Raw genomic sequence first — 20,560 nt, forward strand, 5'->3', positions numbered from 1 at the left:
ATGTGCATTCTTACGAACATTTGCATTTCTGTTCCTTTTTCTTTGAGAAATAGCAAGCAATCTGTAAAGGCTGTGTGGCATTCCAGGAAGGCAGAGTGCTATACATTTCACCTGCATTTGCTCACTTGTGGTTTCTTGTTCAGACCGGGCCCTTGAGACCACCGAAGTCAGGTAAGAGGCTGCACAAGAAGCCTGCTGGAAAGACATCTGGCTACTAATGTCGGTCTTCTGACTGGTGGGAAACTGGAGATCCTAGGTTCCCATTGCCCTAGCACATGACGTACTTTGGCAGGACATCACATTTCTAGCGAGGTCAGTAGCTGAGACCTTGACTGTTAGGTTTTGTGACATTAGGCTGCATTTCACCTTAGACTGCAAAAGCTGAGAACCGCAGTGCTCCCTGATTAAGGTTCACCTTTCCCAGCCGGAGGAAGCCCCATCCGTGCTGAGTCATGTGAAGAGGAAGGGACCAAGCTGGTAAGTGGTAAATCGGTAAAAGGCCTGAAAAGAGAGCGTGAGGGGGCTATAGAGGTGGTAGGTCCCTGCGCAGGGGCCAGCACGTCCCATCACCTCCAAGCGTGGGCTCCAGGCACAGCGCAGGGAGACTTGGCAGCCCCGAGGCTGGGATGTTTCTCTAAGGCAGGAGCAGAGGAGCTATGTTTCCCTGCAAGGCGGATGGTGGACTTAGCTGTGTTACCTGCCTCTGCTGTGGTTCCTGCAGCTGTAGAATCAATCTAGGCATATTTTTTCTTCTGCCCAAAGAGCTTTGGCTGCCACTGATGAAAGCAGTGTACAAAGGTGAAGTATTTTAACTGCCTTGTGGTACTGTTTGTCATAGCTTTTTGCAAGGTAAGGTGTTTCTGAGGCATGGAAAAAAAAACCCCTTCAATATCAGTATACATTCATTTATGTATATTGAAGAGAAAACCAAACTTTGAGGAACATTTGAACATTTTTATTTAAAAAAGGTAAGCTCAAGGCTTAATAAGTGTGAAAATTTCAGGTAGTTTTTTTGTGAGATAAAAGTATTACGAATGGACAAATGGAGAACAGTGCATGCATAAAGATGGCTTTGTTTAGAAAGCAACTTGGGACATTTGTAGCAGAATTTACCTCTTCAACTTAGAGCTTTTTGTTTTTAACAATTTCTGCTTATGAAACAATGCTGCATTTACAGTAGTAAAAGAGGAATTTTTTTCTCTGACCACAGCTGAGCACATACATAAACAGTCGAATCTTTCAGGCCATGGTCTATTTTGTATTCATCTAGCATATTAGAAGGATGTCCATCTCTGTAATATCTCAGAATCAAGATACAGTACATGAAAGCTACCAAAATCTTGCAGTCAGTTTTGTAGGCTAATACATTATTACAACATTCAATAATGTGTTCAAACTCATTATAATGGTTGGGCATTTAATAGGATACCATGTCCTCAGTTTTAATCCAAACAAAGATCTGTGAGAAACCAGTATTGCAACATACTTGTTACAGTAGAAGATGTTGACTTTGGCTCTTAGCCGTTTAGTTTACTGTTCGCTTACTGTAGGAAAATGGAATAAACTTACTTAATTTTGTTTATGTCAATCTGCCTGGGGAATACTATAATAAAACATTTTAGGAGCATGTATTGCCAAATAAAAATAGGAACAGCTGTCTTGTGCTTTTAACTCTTATTTTGTAGAAAACCTTTGATTTCAGTCAGGACAACTTTAGCATTTATTCAGCCTAGTTGAAGAAAAATGCTTTAAAAAAGTGTGTTTAATTGATTATAGAATCACTTACGAACAGGCAAACAAACGTCTAGAAGCCTTGTCAGCTACTAGGGTGTATTCACAGCTGAGTATCATGAGAAACCTGAATAGCTGAGGGTAAGAGAGGGAAGGATTTTTCATGAGTTTTGTGTCCTGAAGATGACTTTTAAAGATTACCCGGTGCCTTTAGACTCAGCCCAGCACAAGGCATGTTGTGTGAGGTGCCCAGGCCAGGAGAACAGACAACAGAGGCACTGTGACACAGGTACTTTTTGTAGGAATGCCCCCATCCTCTTTTTTCCCTTCTGTTCTTCATTATTTGGGGTTGGTTGGGAATAATCTTTTCAGAAGCATGAGGTGGTTTCTTTGCTTTTTCTTCCCCTTTTTCTCTTATGTGTGTATGTACCTTGGGATTGCTGTTGTAGATGGCTTTACTGATAGAAAATTAATGAGCTTCATAGGACTGTGTGGACCATGTGGGATTGCATCCAGCTACAGAAAGCCATGAAGGCAAGGATTTACTTTTGTAGCACAGTTTACTCCATATTTTTCTTTCAGTGGGACACAAAAAGGAGCAATGCAGAAAAACGGATTTTACTAGAGTTTCAGAGTCCAGTTTGTCTCTTGTTCTGCAGGTGAGCCCAGAACAGTGAACTGGAGCTAGGACACCCACCTTACTCAGTCCTACGTAAGTGAACTAAAGGAGTCTCCGGTTTGCTCCTGCTTGTCCCCAGCAAAGAGTTTAGAGCAGGGCTACCATCCATGCTGCCGGTATCTCTTGCTTTTATTCTTGGGGGTCGGGGAGGATCAAAAGATACGCCGCAGAAATCAGTATCGTCTTGATCCGTACTATTTCCTGGCAATGTTTATCTTCTGAGTTGACTGAGATCCGGATTCTCTCCTGCAAAAGCAGGTCCCTGCCTGTTTGCTTCCCCGGCCCTTCCCTGGTCACTGGCACCGCTCCATCACACGTGCCCTGGACCGTGCAGCTCTTTGGTAGGGTGATGCTGACAGAAGGTAAAAAGCATCTCATTTTGCATCTTTCTATGCGAGTATACTGCATAGTTCAGTCACACTGAGAATATAAAGGTCATTCTTGTTCAGCTGAATGCGTTTTATGTTCTGATAACCTGACCAGAATGAAATTTCTCCCTGGCTTTTTTTTTTGAGTCAGACTCTCACATTGACTTTAAAGCATTTCCTTATTATTGCCTTAGTTTTTCTTTTTACACACTGAAACACAGGCAGACAAACCCTAGACTTTGCTTGAGAATCTCTGCAATCTGCATTAATGCAGCTTGCAAATGCATTGCATGTGAGTTGTGGAAGGGTTATTTGTGAAGCTTTTTAATTATTGTATTCGTCTTGAGCTCACTGGAGGCTTTCAATCCAATCTTTAACTGAAATTTTTAATTTTATTCTCACCAACTTTGGGTACTTGTGAGCACAGGCTGCATTCATAGGAGTTATAATGGCAGCACTTCAAGAGGAAACGATTCAATTTTTTTCCAAAATCAAGAAGCGACTTTGATAATGTTTTTCAAATTTTTTTCTGCGTTCAGTGCTTCTTTCCTCATTAACAAAATATCTTTCTAATGATACCTGCTTCATATGTAATAGTAACATTAACAGCTATATAGTAGAAGCTATGCAGTGAGAGTAAAATGATCTGTCTGAACAGAAAAACAACTGTTTTGCTATAAAAATCTCTAGAAAATTTAGAGAAGCTGCTGGTCTAAGTCATTGTCTCTCCTGAAAAAGCTCACACATTAGACGTCCTGGCAGGTGTAACCTGATAATATCTGCTTCCCAGAGGTGTGAAGTTATCATTTCTAGCCCAGGACTGTAGTGAGTTTTCATGATTAATTTTGTGTCTAGAAAAGCATATTTTGATTTCACATTGAATTTTACCCAGCCCAAATACAAATTAACTTGCTGAAAAGCAATACTGAGGTGGAGAAAGGAGAAAGAAACAGTGTGTCTGTGCCTTTCAAGGTAGATTGAAAGATAAAAATGGCAAGTGTTTGATATTGGGAATAGCTTACTGTTTACGATCTTGGGTGCAATCAGGTGGGAGCAATAAACTCATGTAGCCCAGAGCTTCACACTAATCTCTCCTGTTCCGTCCTTTTTCATGCTGAGAGCACCTTTGTTGCTAAATGGCATTGACATTGTTTCTGTATCAGTCTCAGATGTAAGTGCATATTATAGTAGGTAATTGCTGATGGGTGCCCATGTGTGGGTTAAAAAGCTCTCTTTCTTAAGGAAGGCAATGCATTGTTAATAACCCTGTCATGTTTCCAATAGACAATTCATGCGTTAAAAAAAAAAGGGGGGGGAATATTTTTCTTTTAAAATAAGAGAAATTGAAAGATTGAGAAATTACCAAAGGAGAAGAGCAGCACTTACAATGAGGTGAGTACATAACTCCCCTGCCCAGAATATAGGCACATCATTTTGCTACAAGCTTCTGTGAGTTTGCTAGTACATCCAAACACATGTAAAGTGTTTCCGATTATCAGGAACTGGTTCTTCATGTCATGTCACCGTTATAGACAATTAAAAACTCCATTGTTCTAGATATTATATATGCATATATATTTACTCAATACAATTGAAATATGCAACAAGAGAAATTTAATACCTACGTAGAATAGAATTATTTTCACATACAAACATGTGAGGACAAAATTATATTAAAATGATGGAAGTTAAAGAATTGAGGCACTGTAAAAAGTATATAAAAAAGTACTTTGTCACTAGTAACTTCTGAAAATAAAGTTAACGTGCTCACTGATACATGGGCTTTTATAGTTAACGAGGTAGTGTGTGGGACTTGGCAAGAAAGCAGGTCAGCAGGTCGTTGATTATGGAACATGATTATTTTGCCCATACAATGTGTTGAAAGAACACTTATTTAATGACTCCTGAAGGTGGATGTTCTGATGGCTATATATTGTGCTGTTTTAATGATGAAAATGCACTGTAGACTGATTACCTTAGACTGTGCTGAAAGTGTGATGCTAAGACCCTAAATGAACAGGAGACGAAGTACTTCTGTGTAGCAGCATCTCTTACTTTTCTTGCAGCTCAGCCATCTCTGTATTTCAGAACTTTTCCTGTGCAGACTTCTCCCTGCTGATGAGTTCAGAGTTCATGGCAGAACCACACACTCCCCTGAGGCAGAACACTTATGGGAAACAGCTGTAATTGCCCAGGGTTTGGGGGATACCACCAGTGTGTCCTGGTTTGGAACCCCCTGCTGCCTGGGGGAAGACTTAACAAAGCTCTTCAATCCGTGCTCGTTTGCTTCATGAGTAGGTTTGCTGTGGCTCTGACTATCTTCAGGGACTTTATCTTACTATTTATTTTTTGTTTGTTTGTTTTCAGAAATGTGCTGCACTTACCTGGGTTAATGAAGTTCCACTGGCAGTGTCAGTGGAACTCTAGCGCAAGCAGCATTAAAATGAAGTACTTGTAGAAAGCCTCTCTGCAAATGCTCGAGAAGTTCAGTTGTAAGCATCATGATTGTTATTAATTGCACAGTCCAATCACAGCAGCACTTACAAACAGATGAAAAAATAATTAACAGAAACTGTAAGAAGGCTCCTCAATACTATGTGCTCTTAATCTTCCTGTATTTTTCTGGCCAAGAATTAAAGTAGCTACTTAGAACTTCTATTCATTGTTCATTCCGTGTTGCGTGTACATACAGGTAAGAAGTGCTGTTCCATGATAAATTAAGGTATATTTATGACAAGAATATTTAAAATGCCAATTCTGTAAAGCTAGGACTTGCTAGTGTTTCTTTTCACATTAAGTTTTACTCTGCATTGCTGTGTATTCTTGCTTATTCAGGATGTTGCTATACAATACAGGAGGCCAAATTTTAAACGGGTCTGATGACACAAAGCCAAAGGGGCAGTGGGAGATGCATGTGTTTGTAGACTGGTATTTAAGTCATTGTTCTTGGGGACAGAGTGATGTCCCTTACCCTTCTTGTCAGACAACAGCAGTGCTGGCACTTGGGATGACACTTTATACTTTTAATTCTTTGATAGCATGTCTTATTTGCTACTGTAAAAATGATTGGGTCAAGGCAACTGTTGATGCTGCAGGTGATCTCTGTGACTTTATAAATGGCACTTAATGTGCTTCTGTTCCCACAGGGTGGTTGACAATTCTATAAATTAGTATCACCATCATCATAACGTGATAAGGTATGAAAGAAACAGCAAATACAATCATAGTGGCTGAAATCAGTAACAGAGGTCTAACAAGTCTGTTCCTTCTTTGCTGACATTTACCGAGTTGTAGTAATACTTTGAGATCAACATATAGTATGTAAAGATGATGGTGACTGGAATTAGGAATCTCAGTACAATCCTGGAGAGCGTGAATGGCACTGCAAATTGTAAAGGTCCTTCAGTGCCATCCAGGGAATCTATGACGTCATGTTGTCTTCCAGCTGCAACTGTGTAGTAGATCTCTGGCACTGATGCAATCACTGTGAAGATCCGTACTGTCATGGTACAAACCCCTGCCTTTCCTTTGTCTCACCATGGTAGTGAAGTGATAGGATGGACAGGCCCTACGTATCTGTCAAAACGGATAAGTGTCAGGAAATAGACACTTCCATAGATATTAGTACTAAAAAATAGTCTTATGATCTGATAAAATGCTTGACTGGAATAGACAGCTAACTTATGGAGACTATATCATGTACTGAAAAAGGTGCCATGAGAGTCCAAGTAAAGTCACACAGTGCCAAATTAAAGAGAAATATGGTATTGGTAGTCTATGTCTTCATGCAGAACACATAATGTCATAGTGCAAGTATATTGCATAGAAATCCTGCTAATAAGTGAAAAGGCAAACCAGAATCAGCAAATAGCAGTACCACTCCAGCTTAGGATTTCTGTTGCAAATTAAAATAGTGCATGTACCATTCATCATCTTTCTGTGGAGTATGCCTAAAGGGAAAAGAAAGACCAACAGCCTCTAAAATAAAAGTTGAATTAGATGTACTGAATTTAAAATTCAAAACTTTCCCATTAAATCCAGTATGTTTGAATTGGCAAAATGATTTGGAATATGGTATAACATACAAGCTCACCTCTCTCTGTCTGAAAAAAAAAGTAAATTCCGAGTAGGTAACACTTAAAGCTTACTCTACAACACCAGCACAGGCAGATCTTCGTGAACTTTAATCCAAACCTTTATATCCTTTCCTCTCTAATATTTAGTGTCGTATACGATAGATGAAAGGAAAAAAGCACGCGCCCTCAGTAACAGCAGCATCCCCTTGCCCAATAATGTATCTGTGTCTGTCTTTGGAAGAAGCAGAGGGGAGGGCAGGAGGACAGTAATTGCCCACGCTCATTCCATCCTTGCCTCCAGTATCCATACTGGGCCTAGAGGGATGTGTAATATGGGTAGCTGTGACTGACATCCAGAAGACAGCAGCAAAACAAATCAGCCTGAAATCCTGCTTGTGGTGAAAGCCACAGCAACCTTTCCATCTAAAGTGCTGGACAAGACTTTTCTTTTTTCTTTTTCTATGACTTTCTTCTGTAAATCAATGTCCCAGGCCAAAAGCATTGTGCTTATGGTAGAGTTAGAGAGAATTCATTTTGTCTCTCTTTATGGCCCTGTTTGTATCACTGCCCATTATGGAATATCTGGAATCTGCAGTGTATTTTACAAAGCAAGGTTTTTATGCTTGTAAAGTCTTGTGTTTAATCCCAATGATTTTGTACTCCTAATAAAAACAAAATAAAGGCTGGCATATTTTGCCAGAATGAGCTGTCGCCAATTGCAGTTCATTATGTTTGTAGAACATCTCTCCAAACGATGCAGCAGATGCCAAACTGTGAGGTCTGTCCAAGTAGGAGCTTTGTATGAGGGTCATCCAAATAGCCATTTATGGATCAGAGTCTGCTACAGTGCTTGATAGGATGACAGGATAAAATTTTATTTGGTACAAACCACACATTGAATGGAACAAAGGACTTCTTCAAAGTGTTATTGATTTCTTGAAAATTTTCAAAGAGCTTCAACCATTAAGTTGATAGTAGTGGTTTTTTTGAACGTCATGTTTTGCTTTCATGTCAACCTTAATACAGTATGACTTTTCCAAAGGTATGTTCACAGACACAGGTCAAAATATAACAAACATGAGCTACAGTGAAGACCTGCTAAATAGAGACTGCACTATTGTGCTTTGCAAATTTATAGCTCACCCAGGCAGTGAAGTGACGAAAAGCTAGTTCAGACTGTACTTGATGAAATTGGGGAGGAAAGTTGTTTCTCCAGAAGCTCAGCAACAAAAGCAGTCAAATGACTTTCCAGAAAGTGAATGTGGATAGAAAGCCATCTGTTCTACTCACAGTGTATTTCACAGGTGGGGAATGTTTGCTCTCTGAACATATTTTGTTAAGTATCGAAGCACTGTACTTTAACCTAGGGTAACTGTACTCTTTCCCTACTCTTTTTCATGGCCTTTGTGAATGTAAAGAAATTACACAAACTCTGTGTAATTTTTTTCTTCAGCTGAATCTTATAAGATACCCCTGTAAATTCTTCAAAATGTAGCCACCCTAATAGGTACAATATAGTTAAGTAACATTTTCTTATGATGTGTTCAATTAAAAGAGGTTTGAATATGCATAGGAAAGTTACCTTTTCCTAAAATCCTCTTGGCTAGAGGTCACATGTGCTTTGAATTAAATTCTATTTCCTACCTCTCTGCCTTCCTTTTCAAACATTACAAATGAAGGCAGTATAAATAAGCCCTGAAGTGGCTACAAACAGCATGGCCATAGCTGCATGAGGGAATTGTAATGCCAGATTCCTGATCTCATCAAGCTCCTGAAAAAGGACTATAGGTAGGTCTAAATGGAGAGAGGCAGACAGCTGTGCCACTTCCTCCACTTTGCTGTAAGTTGGCTGGATAAAGCCTGGATGTGTAGCCTCGTAACTGCGTTAGGGCAGTTACAGACCTGAACTAATAAACCCCCCTACCCCCTTCATCACCTTCGGTTCACTGGACTGCACGCAGGGTTGAGCTGTACGACGTTAGTTCTGTAGCTGGAGGGGCTGGAACTGCAGAGCTGCGTAAGGTGCATTTGGAGCTCAGAGTATCATTAGAAAATATGTCTTGTGTTTGTGTAGGCATTTCTCATGTGTCTACCTTGGGATTCATATTTCAATTTGCTAAAATATTCTTACCGTCTCCTATTAATTCTTTATATTATAGTAGAGCTTAGAGGCCGTAACCAAGACTAGATTCTTGAAACAGTGTGCTTTGCAATTGATGTGAGCAACTTACAGGGTGGGCACAGGGGAACAGGTGCAGAGATAAAAAGAACCTTTCCTCAGGTAACATAATAAGCAAGAGATGAACACAACAAGTTCAACTCCCAGCTTGGTGCTATAACAAGAACTCCTGGTCATCCATCAGAAGAATGTGAAGCCTTGTACAATCAGGACCCAGTTTGACTGCATGTGGGAAGACAGTCAGCACGCCCTGCTATATCCTGAGGCCGCTGGAGCTACCCTGATGTCCAGCAGATCCGTGTGTGTGCTGTAATGATTTTCAGAAGTGACTTTTTTTACATCAGACAGTGGCAAGTTTTCTGCCTACCATCTTAGCACCAACAGAATAACTTGAGTTACAGGATGTGACTAGATCATCTTCACAGTTCAAGTCCAAAATTTTGCATGTCGTTTAAGAAAACTTTCTTTTTCTGAACGTTGCTGTGTTCAGTGCTAAGTGCCATTCTTAAACAAAGCCAGCCAACACACATACACACATCTTAGAAGTGGCAGAATGAGCAACAGCACCATGACATTGTACTGTGACAGATGAGGAGTTGCATATGTTGTTAGTGCTGACTAAGAACAGACTTGCCAGACTTTGATGAAAGTAGGATTTGGTTTTCAAGGCTAAAAAAATATTTCAATTTATTGAGATTAATTTTTCAGCTGAACAGTTTCAGCCATTGAGGGAGATGGCAATGAACATTAAATGGACAGAAAGAGCAATCACATGATGGGGCATCCAGAATTAAAGGAATACATCTGATTTGATGAAGGGCTTGATATTAGAATATTACACATATGCTCAGGAAAGTGTTGAAGTTTATGGGCTCCATCACTCATAATTAAGACAAGAAAGCATGCTAAATTAATGAGTATGAATTTCATGTTTCTCTTGTTTCTCCTTCTGCAGTGCAATGAATCCAACCATCTTACAGGCTGTGGATCTAAAGATGCTAGAAAAGTTTTAGTTTTTTAAAAAGTGACCTGTTTGATTGACTCAGTTTTTGCATCTGCCTGTTGGGTTGTCTCTTCTCCTGGACCTAAAAGAAATATGGCTTAGACCCGTGACTCTCTGACAATGAATATCTACAAGCTCCTTCATCATTGTCCTTGACAGCGTCTGCACACTGTTATATAAAGTCAAGCAGGTTTCAGGTGATGAGCTGATTTACTGCCTGGTTTGTTACAGGGCCCTAAATCCTGATGTTTCTACAACCCTGTGTTCCCCTTGTACCTGTGATGGGGCCTCCAAAGTCTTGGAGTAGATAGAAGACCTTCTTTCAGTAAAAAATTACTTTTTGAGCAAACTTTGTGTGGAGCTAAGAAACATTGTGTAACTGAAAAGAATCTTGATTTGTGTATATAGCTAATTGTAGTTCACAGTTTATCACTGATAGTCGTTCATATGGCACATAACTGGTATTTGCAAAGTTCCATTAGGTTTAGTGTATTTGTTAAGTATCTAATTCTGTATGTGTAAATATATCCTAGGAACCATATTCTTCCCTGTCATACCTGTGGAGGTTTTTTGGCATTTTTAACAAGGTCATAATAAGCGATTAATTTGGCCTGAAGTGAAAAAAAGGTCAAGCTAACAGCTTACTGTATGTAATTTTATTCCTTGTCTACTCTCTTTGCCCCTTGCTCCTTTTTGCTTGCTATTCTTTATAGTAGAAGCCCTAATTTTACATGAACTGTTTTATTTGTTGGGATTACTCTGAGAATTTGGTTTGCCTGTTTGCAACTGTATTTTAATCTAGTACAAATCTACTCCAGTTACCATCTAGATAAGTTTTCCAGATTTCTGACTATTCACACCCCAATGTACTTGGGTTACAGGTGCTCTCAAAGCATACTTTTTAGCTCATTTTACCAAATTAATAAAGCGTTACAGAGGGAGTCCTAGGTTTTGTTATAAAAATATCGAGCATTATTTGCAATTTTTACTTTAACATCTTCCCTGTTAGGTAATCATCTTATGCATTCCCTTTTTATGTTCAAATGAATTGATATGAAAGGATATATAATGCAATGTGAATATTAAGTGGAGCTTTTCATGTATTTTAGTTCAACTGCATTTAGCATGTTATACTTACTAGTACGATGGGAACAATAAGTAATATACAGCAGTAGTTGTATGCAATTAGGTAAGAAGATTGTGCTAATATCCAATTCCTTTCTTAATGACTCAGTCGGTATTGTGATTGAGCTGCTATTTCTTTCATTAAAAAATGATGTTCATGTACTTACTTGAGATTTAAGGAAGTCCTATATGGCAAACATAACCTACAGTAGAAGGGTAGTTAAGGTGTAAGAATTTGCCTACCAAAGATAATATTTGTGAAAAAGTACTTCAAAAAATGTGAAATTTATACATATGTGTATATATTAATCTGTGTGTAATAGATAAATAGGGAAAATTATATTGCTTTGGAGAATACAGGTGCAATGAATACTTAATAAACCTTTCTCTTACCTGTTTTAGATAGGTTGGAATTGGCTATTTTGCAGAAATCTAGATGCCCACCTGTGATTTTCCTCTCCATTAATCTGGACCTTCTAAAATCACAACTTTCTTCTGCGAGTACTGTTTTTAATCCAAGGTGTCGTTAATATTCCATATGCAATGGCAGCCCTTCAGAGAGCATGTATCAAACTGCAAGGCAGGTATCTTTTATCATTAAGCCCCTCCTCTCAGCAAGTCAGGATAAATTGCAATTGCCATAGCAGGCTCTGCTTGCTTTTTAGGGAAGGACAGACTCACCGCACATCCCAAGTCTAGCTAAGCCTGGGGCTGTCATCGTTTCCAGTAGTGAAAGAGAAGAGTACAGGGGCTTGGGGCATGTATATGTGCGTTTGCACTTTCCCTTTCTTCTTCACTGCCAGAATCCTTGTTATTGCTGCCCCACTGCTGGACTGGTCCGAGGACCTATGTTGCTCTTGCCCCATTGCAGAGCTTGATTCACCCCACCTACCTACCTATCACTTCTGCTGCCTCATGGTTCCCACCTCGTTCCAAAATCTCAGCCCTGTCAGAGAACTCTCATCTTCCAACTCTGCTTACTGCAGAGCTCAAATCCTACCTCCCACTTCAGCCCATAGTCCAGGTCTGCTCCAGGCCCCAAACCTGCATCTCTAATCTTCAGCAGCGCACGCCAGTCCTGCCATTTCATTCCCTGAATGAACACCTCACTTTTTTACTAATTTCCCCCACTTGATAGCTTCCCCATGCGTCCAGCCCTAATCCATACTGAAACTGGACTTTGCAGTTCAACAACAGCTCCCAGAGATTGCCTCCATCCCAGACCATCCCACCTCTCAGTCTGCTGTATCACCTTTCTTGATACTTCCTATCCAGCTCCTCATTTTCCTTCCGTTTTCCCTATTTTGACATCTTCTAGCACCTGACTGCACTATCTCCTCATTAGATTCTGTCCTTCACCTTACTGCTTGAATTATTGGTTGTCTTCCTTACCCCTCTTGGCTTCTGCTGTGGCACTCTCCACCTTGCAAAAGCAAATTCCCATCTCTTGCACTGGTGAGGTTTTCAATACTCCAAATAATCAAAGAACACATTAAAAAAATCCACCTGGTTTTAGAAAAGAAAAATTCTATCTGGAAAAAACATAGACCATCTAGGCAACCCATGATAAAACAATGATACTCTGTTAGTTACAGGGGTATGCAAGTATGAGGGATGGTGATTTACACAAACTACCTACTAACATCAGTAGAGGTAGAAGGAGAGCTGCTAGAAGACAAGAGTTGTGAACACAAAAGGAGGTCAGGGTGTCAAGAAGAGTATGAACAACTAGATTGGGGGGTGTGACACTCAACCAGATGAGGAAGAACTAGTATGGCTGAACTTTAAGAAAGTGGTGATTAGAAATTCTGATAAGAACAGCTCAAGGAGCTGCACCAGACTCGTAGGGGTCTAGGAGAAAAAAACCCTCCTGACAGTGAATAAACAGTGATGAAAGACAGAGGTGAAAGACAGAAAGATGATAGGGTATTCTTGCAGAAGCAACTATAGAGGCTATTACAATGCTAAAAACCAGTAGATATGTTTGTTTTGGGAAAGGAGAGGGCTGGACAAGATGGAGAGATTCAGAAAAGGAAAAGAGGGTTGAGAGCAGACATAAAGATCTGGAAATTGGATAGAGTGAAATTATATGGGCAGGTGAAAAGGATAAAGGGCTACAAGAAATAGAAGTGAGAAGCTTTTGTGTTTATGATAACAGAGAAGGACAAAGAGAAAAAGGTAAGAGGAGAAGATGGAGAAGGAAAGCTAGTCCAGGACAAGTATGTTCCTGAAGAAAACATGACAAAAGTTTCACCTATCACCAATGGTGAGAGTAAGCAGAGCTTCTTTTCAAGTGACAAGACATACCACTACTCTTTGAAAAAGGCATTCTCTGCAGAATGAAGTATAACACATGACATGATTAAAGTACTTAGGCCTAAGAAGAACACACGCTACAAGATTCTACACAGTCTCATAATTTGATTTCTTAATGAAATTAGTGAAGCAAATAAGGCATGCCAGGGGACATACTTCTATTTCACATGAGAAAAGCTTTCTTAGACATGAAAAGGAAAATGATGTATGAATCAGTAATCTTTTTTTTAGCATTTGAAATGAATTGTAATGGTTTGTAATATTTCTCAGCATCTCTTAAAAATACCATTATTAGTAAGTTATTGTTGCTTTTTTTTTTCCTTTGGATTTCATATTCAGTGTCTAACATTTGAAAATAGGATACAGAAAAAACATGCAGAAGGAACTGAGATTTTTCTTTGTGTAGGAATGGTGAAAAAATATTCAGGCTGTAGGAGCTTATTTTGTAATATCACAGTGAGGCATTATAACTCAGCATTTGACAAATTTTAGTTTAATAAACTGCATGGTAGTTTGATCAGTCTTCCTGATGTTACCTTAATAGTAAAAGTGACCACTGTAGCAACTATATTGCTCTTAAACATGTTAAATGTTATCCCTTGGTACAAAGCCCTTTTGAAATCCCATCTGGGATGTTAGGTGTTGTTCCTGCTGGGAGTCAAGCACTGAAAAAATAGTTCTACACCTTTCCAGCATCATTCACCCAGTCCTATTTGGATCATTAATCACTGCAAGTAAATAGCCTTTGAAAAAGCAGGAACCATTAAAACCAAGTATAAACTACAAAAAGCAGGATAGGGAAGAGTGTTGTATTGCAATAAGACTTTTGAGGATAGGACAGTAAAATCCACCTTGCGCCGACAAATTGTAGTATACATTTGTGAAATGGCAAGAACATTACCATGAGAAACAATCATAGGTCAAGCACTCTAGGGAATGTTTAGTTCTCTGACACAGTGACAACATTTGGTGTACATATCTTACTAGGAGATTAATAGTAATTACATCATAGGTATGGCTGTAAGCCCTATTCTCTTTTGTGATATGATTTTTTTTATGTTACCACTTACAGGCTTAATCAGTTTGTGGCCTTGTTGTGGTATAATGTAGCAAAAGTCTACACTGTAAGAAAGAGAATAATATTATTCTTTACCTTTGTGGTAGAGTGTAAATGATTTGTCCATAATGTCACTGGAGGTCTCTAGTTGAATCTGAAACTGATTCTAAGGCTCCTGGCACTTGTCCAGCACATATCACTCCATTGGGTGAGGCCATCCCAGCTGAGCAGTTCAGTAGTATTGGAGTCAAAGACTTTTTCAGTTTCCTGTATTGACATTAGATGACCAGTCCACAAGAACATGTGGCAGCCTTGTACTACCTCACGAAATAGAGCAGTGACATTGCACAATATTATCATCTCAGTTTTACTGACAGGAGAGGTGATTATTTACTTATTACTAACCATGTATTTTTGTGTACTTTGGGGCTTCAGCAAGAGTCATCTTTGACTCAAAGGATGGCTTTTCCTCTGGTACATGGAGTTTCCCTCTAGTCCAGGCAATTTCTTTCATCCTCAACTGGTCCTGCAGTCACCTTCTCAGAAAAGCAAATAATTCTTCTTCTCATGAGCCCAAATGTCCTGAATCCCCAATTCTATTCCATGTTGGTGTTTTTCACAAGCTAGACACACACATATGATGAGATCACTGTTACCATGTCATGATATTTGACCTGATGCTCTCTGTAGTCAGTGGAAAGAGACAGGCAACCATCAACATTTAATGACTCTTTTGTTAGTGATCCAGAAATAACTGGCAGCAAATAATGAATCTCACGCAGCCTGAGGTACTGATGACACTTCAAAATTTATAAATAGACTTGTTTCCTAAAAACACTGTTCAAATGCCACTAAAAAGTGGCTCTTGCCTTGAGGTTTAGACTAATTCCATGACATCTTCACTGCTGTGGCATTTGTTTTTGAGTGTTAGGATGTAACAGTTTCTGGAAAATGTGATGGTTTAGGCAGTTGCCCTTCCAATCCATCACTCCTTCCGATTTTTGCACAGATGTGCAGCACTACTGTTCATTGAGCTTTAAGGTCAGCAGGTTGATGGAACTAATTCACATGAAAGAAAAAAAACCAAAACAAGGTAAATTTTCTTTTTTTTCTAGATGGGTCAGTTCCCTACTCTTGTTCACTTATGCACGGCTGCTCAGCTTGCTGTGCCAGCATGAGAGCAGAGTGGGTAGAGATACTAACGGCTGAAACAGGGAAACAGTGAAAGCTGCTTAACCAGCATGCAGAATCACATGTTGTGTCTGTAAAACCACAGCCACGGTTTGATCAGGTGCCACGGATATGATGTGGACTCCTTCAGACCTCCACCTCAGTGATTTTGACTGTGAGAGCCCAAACCAGTTTTTCATCAGTTTGTGGGAAGGAACCTTGTAATTTTGTAGGAATAATATCTGTTCATGCTGAACTACAGAAGAGTAGAGCTTGGCTGCATGATACTAAATCTGCCAGCCCACCCGGCAACAAAGCACCACAAAGCTGCTCACTCACTCCTCCCCCCCGCCCCAGTGCGACGGGGAGGAGAAAATACCAAGAAACGCTCGTGGGTCGAGACAAGGACAAGGAGGATCACTCACCACTTATGGTCACGGGCAAAAGACAGGCTCAGCTTGGGGAAGAAACAAAATCAATTTAATTTACTACAAATCAAATCAAAGGATACTGAGAAGTAAAACCAAATCTTAAAACACCTTCCCCCCACCCCTCCCTCCTTCCCATTGCAACCCCACTCCCAATTTTCTCTATCTCCTCCTCCCCAGAGGCACAGGGAGATGGGGAATGGGGGTTGGGGTCAGTTCCTCACACCTTGTCTCTGCCGCTCCTTCCTCCTCAGGGGGAGGACTCCTCACTCCTCCCCTGCTCCACCGTGGGGTCCCTCCCATGGGAGACAGTCCCCCACAGACTACTCCAGCATGAGTCCCTTCCACGGGCTGCAGTCCTTCAGGCACAGACTGCTCTAGCACAGGCTTTCCCATGGAGTCACAGCCATCTTGGGGGGCACCCACCTGCTCCAGCATGGGCTCCCCTCCCTCCTTCCTCACTGACCTCAGTATCCGCACAGGGGTTCCTCTCCCATTCCAATCTCCTCCCCTGGTGCAGGTTTCCCCTCTTAAATCTGTTCTCCCACAGGTGTTACCACTGTCACTGATGGGCTCAGCCTGGGCCAGAGGCGGGTCCAACTCGGAGCCAGGGAAGCTTCTAGAAGCTTCTCACAGGAGCCGGCCCTGCGGACCCTCCCCTGCTACCAAAACCCCTGCCACACAAACCCAACACACCCCCACACGGTGAAATAATTGGATATAAAAAGAATTACAGTTTAGTACTCTATTTTGGTTTTGTTATCTTGTAAACATGTATTTACTGACTGACTAAAATGCGCTTTCTCATAATATTCGTACCACAGGTCAGTTGCTCCGTCTGAAAATGTTTCGAGAGGACCACGGGTCTTGGATGACGATGTTCTTCAGTACCATCCTCTTCCTATTCATTTTTTCTCACATTTATAATCTGTTCCTCATTATGGCAGGGAATATGAGGTAGGTTACAGTTTCTTTTTGTCTCTTTTGCTCTAGGATATATTCTACTGGAAACTTTTCATATTGCGCTGCCTTACAGTGAACGAGAGCTTACCAAAATGTAAACATACTTGTATTCACTATCTTTTTTTATTCTTCTGCTGTCTGAATTTAGGTAGAATAGTAATTTAATTGGTTAATTGGCCAAGAGGATTAAACTGTCAGTTATGAAAAGTGGGGTCCTAGACTAATGATAGCAACTATTACATCAGGGTACTAATGAACATTTTTTTTTTTAATTTAAAATTATAAAATTATAGCTCAACAAATTTGATTTGAAGTTAGGTCTAAGTAGTTTAAAAGCATAAGCATTACTATTGTGCATACTGAGGAAATTCAGAGTTAAAGTTAAAAGAAGTTGAAACATCCAAATTTGAGGAAGCTCAAACTCAAAACACAAACATTGAATATATAATATAGTGTTATTTTCGTTATGTACAATAATATTTGCTGATCCAGTTTGTTAAAAATGTTCTTAAAGATCTATTTTTTTTCCCGTAAGGTGCTCTGGCAGGGCAAAGTTATGGTTGGCTGACAGATGAACAGCTGTCTTTTTATTATGTCTGGATTTATTTTAAATGGAGGTCTTTATATTAATTTTCTGACTTAAGAAGACTTGGTTTCTCCTATTATCTCAAAATTAATGCCACTTTCACGTGTTGATTTTCCTGAGAAAACCTACGTTATTAGTCATCTAATACATACAAAACGAGTTCACGGGACAAGAATACGCGGTCATGTTGTTTATGAAAGGCAAGGTAACATCTGAAGAGTTTCTAGCAAGGAATAAGAAGCCCAGTGTATATATGAGTTGAAGAACAGTGCAAATAATTGAATGACTTGTTCTTAGCAGAATATCAGAGCCATACCAACAGTCTGATGAAGAGTTATTTAATGGGCCCTGGTGTGGTGTGTTACAGATCTTAAGTGTGTCAACAGAAATACACAGTGTATGTAGTCCTTTTACCAATGTGACATAAAAGAAAAGGTGAGTAGGAGGCAGACTGGGTGTCACTGAATGAACTTTAAGCGCAAACCAGCTGGGCTAATCATGAGATTGTGACATGAAACTAAATGTATTGATTCAAGCAAGGCAGGTAAAGCAGCAGAATTACTGAGTGTTTTAGGAAACAATCATGGTAACAATGTGGTAGATATGAATAGGTGCCCAGTAAGAGGCAGAATAATCATCCCTGAAATGAGAAGGGTAGGAGCATTGCAGGTTTCTGGCTTCCCTATTTATATAGTTATACTATTATTGGTATTATGTTAAGATTTATGTTTGGTATTTCTAATGCTCTGTAAACTATAACTAGCTGTTAGGCAAAGCATTAATGATTTTGAAAGCTTGACTTGTGTCTGGAAATCAAGAGTTCATTTGTCCTTATCAACATTCCTGCTCCCCATATCTGTTACAAGCTTCCACTAACTGCACTGAAGAGATTGTGTGGCAATCAGCATCCACATCCATGGAAACAGGCACAGCCTAGTACCGAAATAGCTGGTGTCAGTCAATCTGCCCTCTTGCTTTCTGCGGGGTAAAGCCTTCCTTTCCCTGGAGCTTACGCCCCAGCCCTAGATTTGTTGTGATTGTTTTGGGAAGCTGACCACACTGTGCTCAAGGAATCACACTGCCTTTTTCGAAGTGGACTGAAGGCTTGTTACAGCCATTTTGGGTGTCTATTCCAGCAAAAAGGCAGCATGTGGATACGGAACAAACAGTTTTGGTCTCAAACTGCGCAACGTAAACCATCAGTCAAACAGAGCCCTTGCATCAGTCCTCTCAAAGTTGAGGTAGAACAATGTGTAGTACTTTTGAAAAGAGTGTTTCTACAACAAACATCATCAAAGCCAACTACTTCATGTTGCTATAATAAAGTGGTTCAAGGAGTGTATTATTTTTTCCTGAGTAAATGTTATCCTTATGAAAGCTATTTGCTTTATGGTGTGTACTTCCATGCAAAAGAACACCTCTGTCCACACCTTTTGCCACAGTGCCTTACTGAAATGACTAACGCCAGAGAGACTGGCTTCCAGGATAAAGATGAGCATCTGCCTGCATGGAGGTTACAGTCTGTAGAGACAAGCTGACCTTCATGCCTATGGACTCCTATGAAACACAAGCATCCAGAACACCCATCTTTCCATACAAAGGCTACAAAAGCCTTACAATTACAGTCTACAAGACTGAGTGAATAACATTCTTTTTTTTTGCATATGTTTCCTCCTTGCCCTGTCCCTGCTTCAGCTTGCCCAGTGTGCTGGCAAGAGAGTCATTCTGACAGGTTTCTTTATGTCAGATGTTTGGTCTCATCAATGAAGATCCCTTTGTGGCTCATGAATAGGAGAGTCATGTGTCTTGCATGTGCGTGGCAGTGTGGATGATCGCAGCAGAAGCAATATCCTGTTGAAGGTTCAAGAAACCTGTGCCAGGAGTGCTTTAAAGCTCTGTCATGTTACCATCTCTAAGAAGGTATATTTTACAGTTGCTAAGATTTGGAGGTTTTTTTAGAAGTATTTTTAATGACACTTCACGTGTCTTCCTGTGGCAAACCTAAAAAGCATGAATGTATCCCTTAAAAAGGTAGCAGTAGGGACTGTAGTTTGCTGGGAACTGAACAAAAGCTGAACAAGTTGCTGGTATTTGAATATATATTATAGAACTATTTGCCAGGTGAAAGTGTGAGTATTTGAACTGAAAATTTTGTGACAGATTGGAATGTAATTTTAAGTTCCTCCTCTTTTTTCAGTGACATTTCCTTTTAGGGACTTCACAGTTTATGACACCCACTGTACATTAGGTCATTGCTCTTGTAGTCAGAGCTGAATATGTGGTGAGGAAACGCATCTGAAAAGCTGTCAGAGAATGGACTGCAGCTATTATTTCTTACTGCTTCTCATCCCTGAAAAAAGTAAGCAGAAGCTGAGCTGGGCATAGGGCCCACGTCAGCCCCAGTTTGTGTAACTGTCTGAAGGCCCAGCAGGGTTGAGGCACAGGCATCAGGAAGGAGGTGTTTGGTCCAGCTGGTCCTTCTCTGCAAGAAAGATGAATTTTGCATCTTCCCTGTAATTCGGATTTTAAGTTTTTGAAGTAGCGAGAAGGGCTACGTTAGCCAGTGGTATGGTGCATTGCGAGAGGGACTCTGATACCACACGATGTGATGTACATTGGCCTGGGGATCTGCTGTTCGTGCTACAAGTCTTCTGGTGGCTGTGCACACGAGCAGAAGGACAACATCTGTCACGTTGCGGTCCGTCACGCTTGTGCACAACGGTCCATTACACACGTATGCAATGGTCCTCCGCAGAGCGAGCCCAGGCAGCTCCGGGAAGAGGCTAGTGGCCCTCTTTGTCAAATCTGTCCCTGTCACTTTGCCTGCTCTGCACTATTGTTTGCCTTCACGTGGCTGAAAAAAATCCCTCCTTCCTTTA

General features: G+C 40.3%; 1 protein-coding gene across 1 annotated transcript in view; it reads left to right on the top strand.

The window, feature by feature from the left end:
* Nucleotides 1-20,560, top strand: part of TMEM117 (transmembrane protein 117) — a 218,319-nt gene that overhangs the window by 16,162 nt on the left and 181,597 nt on the right. The window contains exon 2 of the mRNA XM_010574072.1: nucleotides 16,957-17,089. Within this exon, the coding sequence (XP_010572374.1) occupies nucleotides 16,957-17,089 (133 nt within the window). The remainder of the gene's footprint in view (nucleotides 1-16,956; nucleotides 17,090-20,560) is intronic.

This window comes from Haliaeetus leucocephalus, unplaced genomic scaffold (genome assembly GCF_000737465.1).
Source record: "Haliaeetus leucocephalus isolate CR32 unplaced genomic scaffold, Haliaeetus_leucocephalus-4.0 Scaffold406, whole genome shotgun sequence".
Taxonomy (NCBI): Eukaryota; Metazoa; Chordata; class Aves; order Accipitriformes; family Accipitridae; genus Haliaeetus; species Haliaeetus leucocephalus.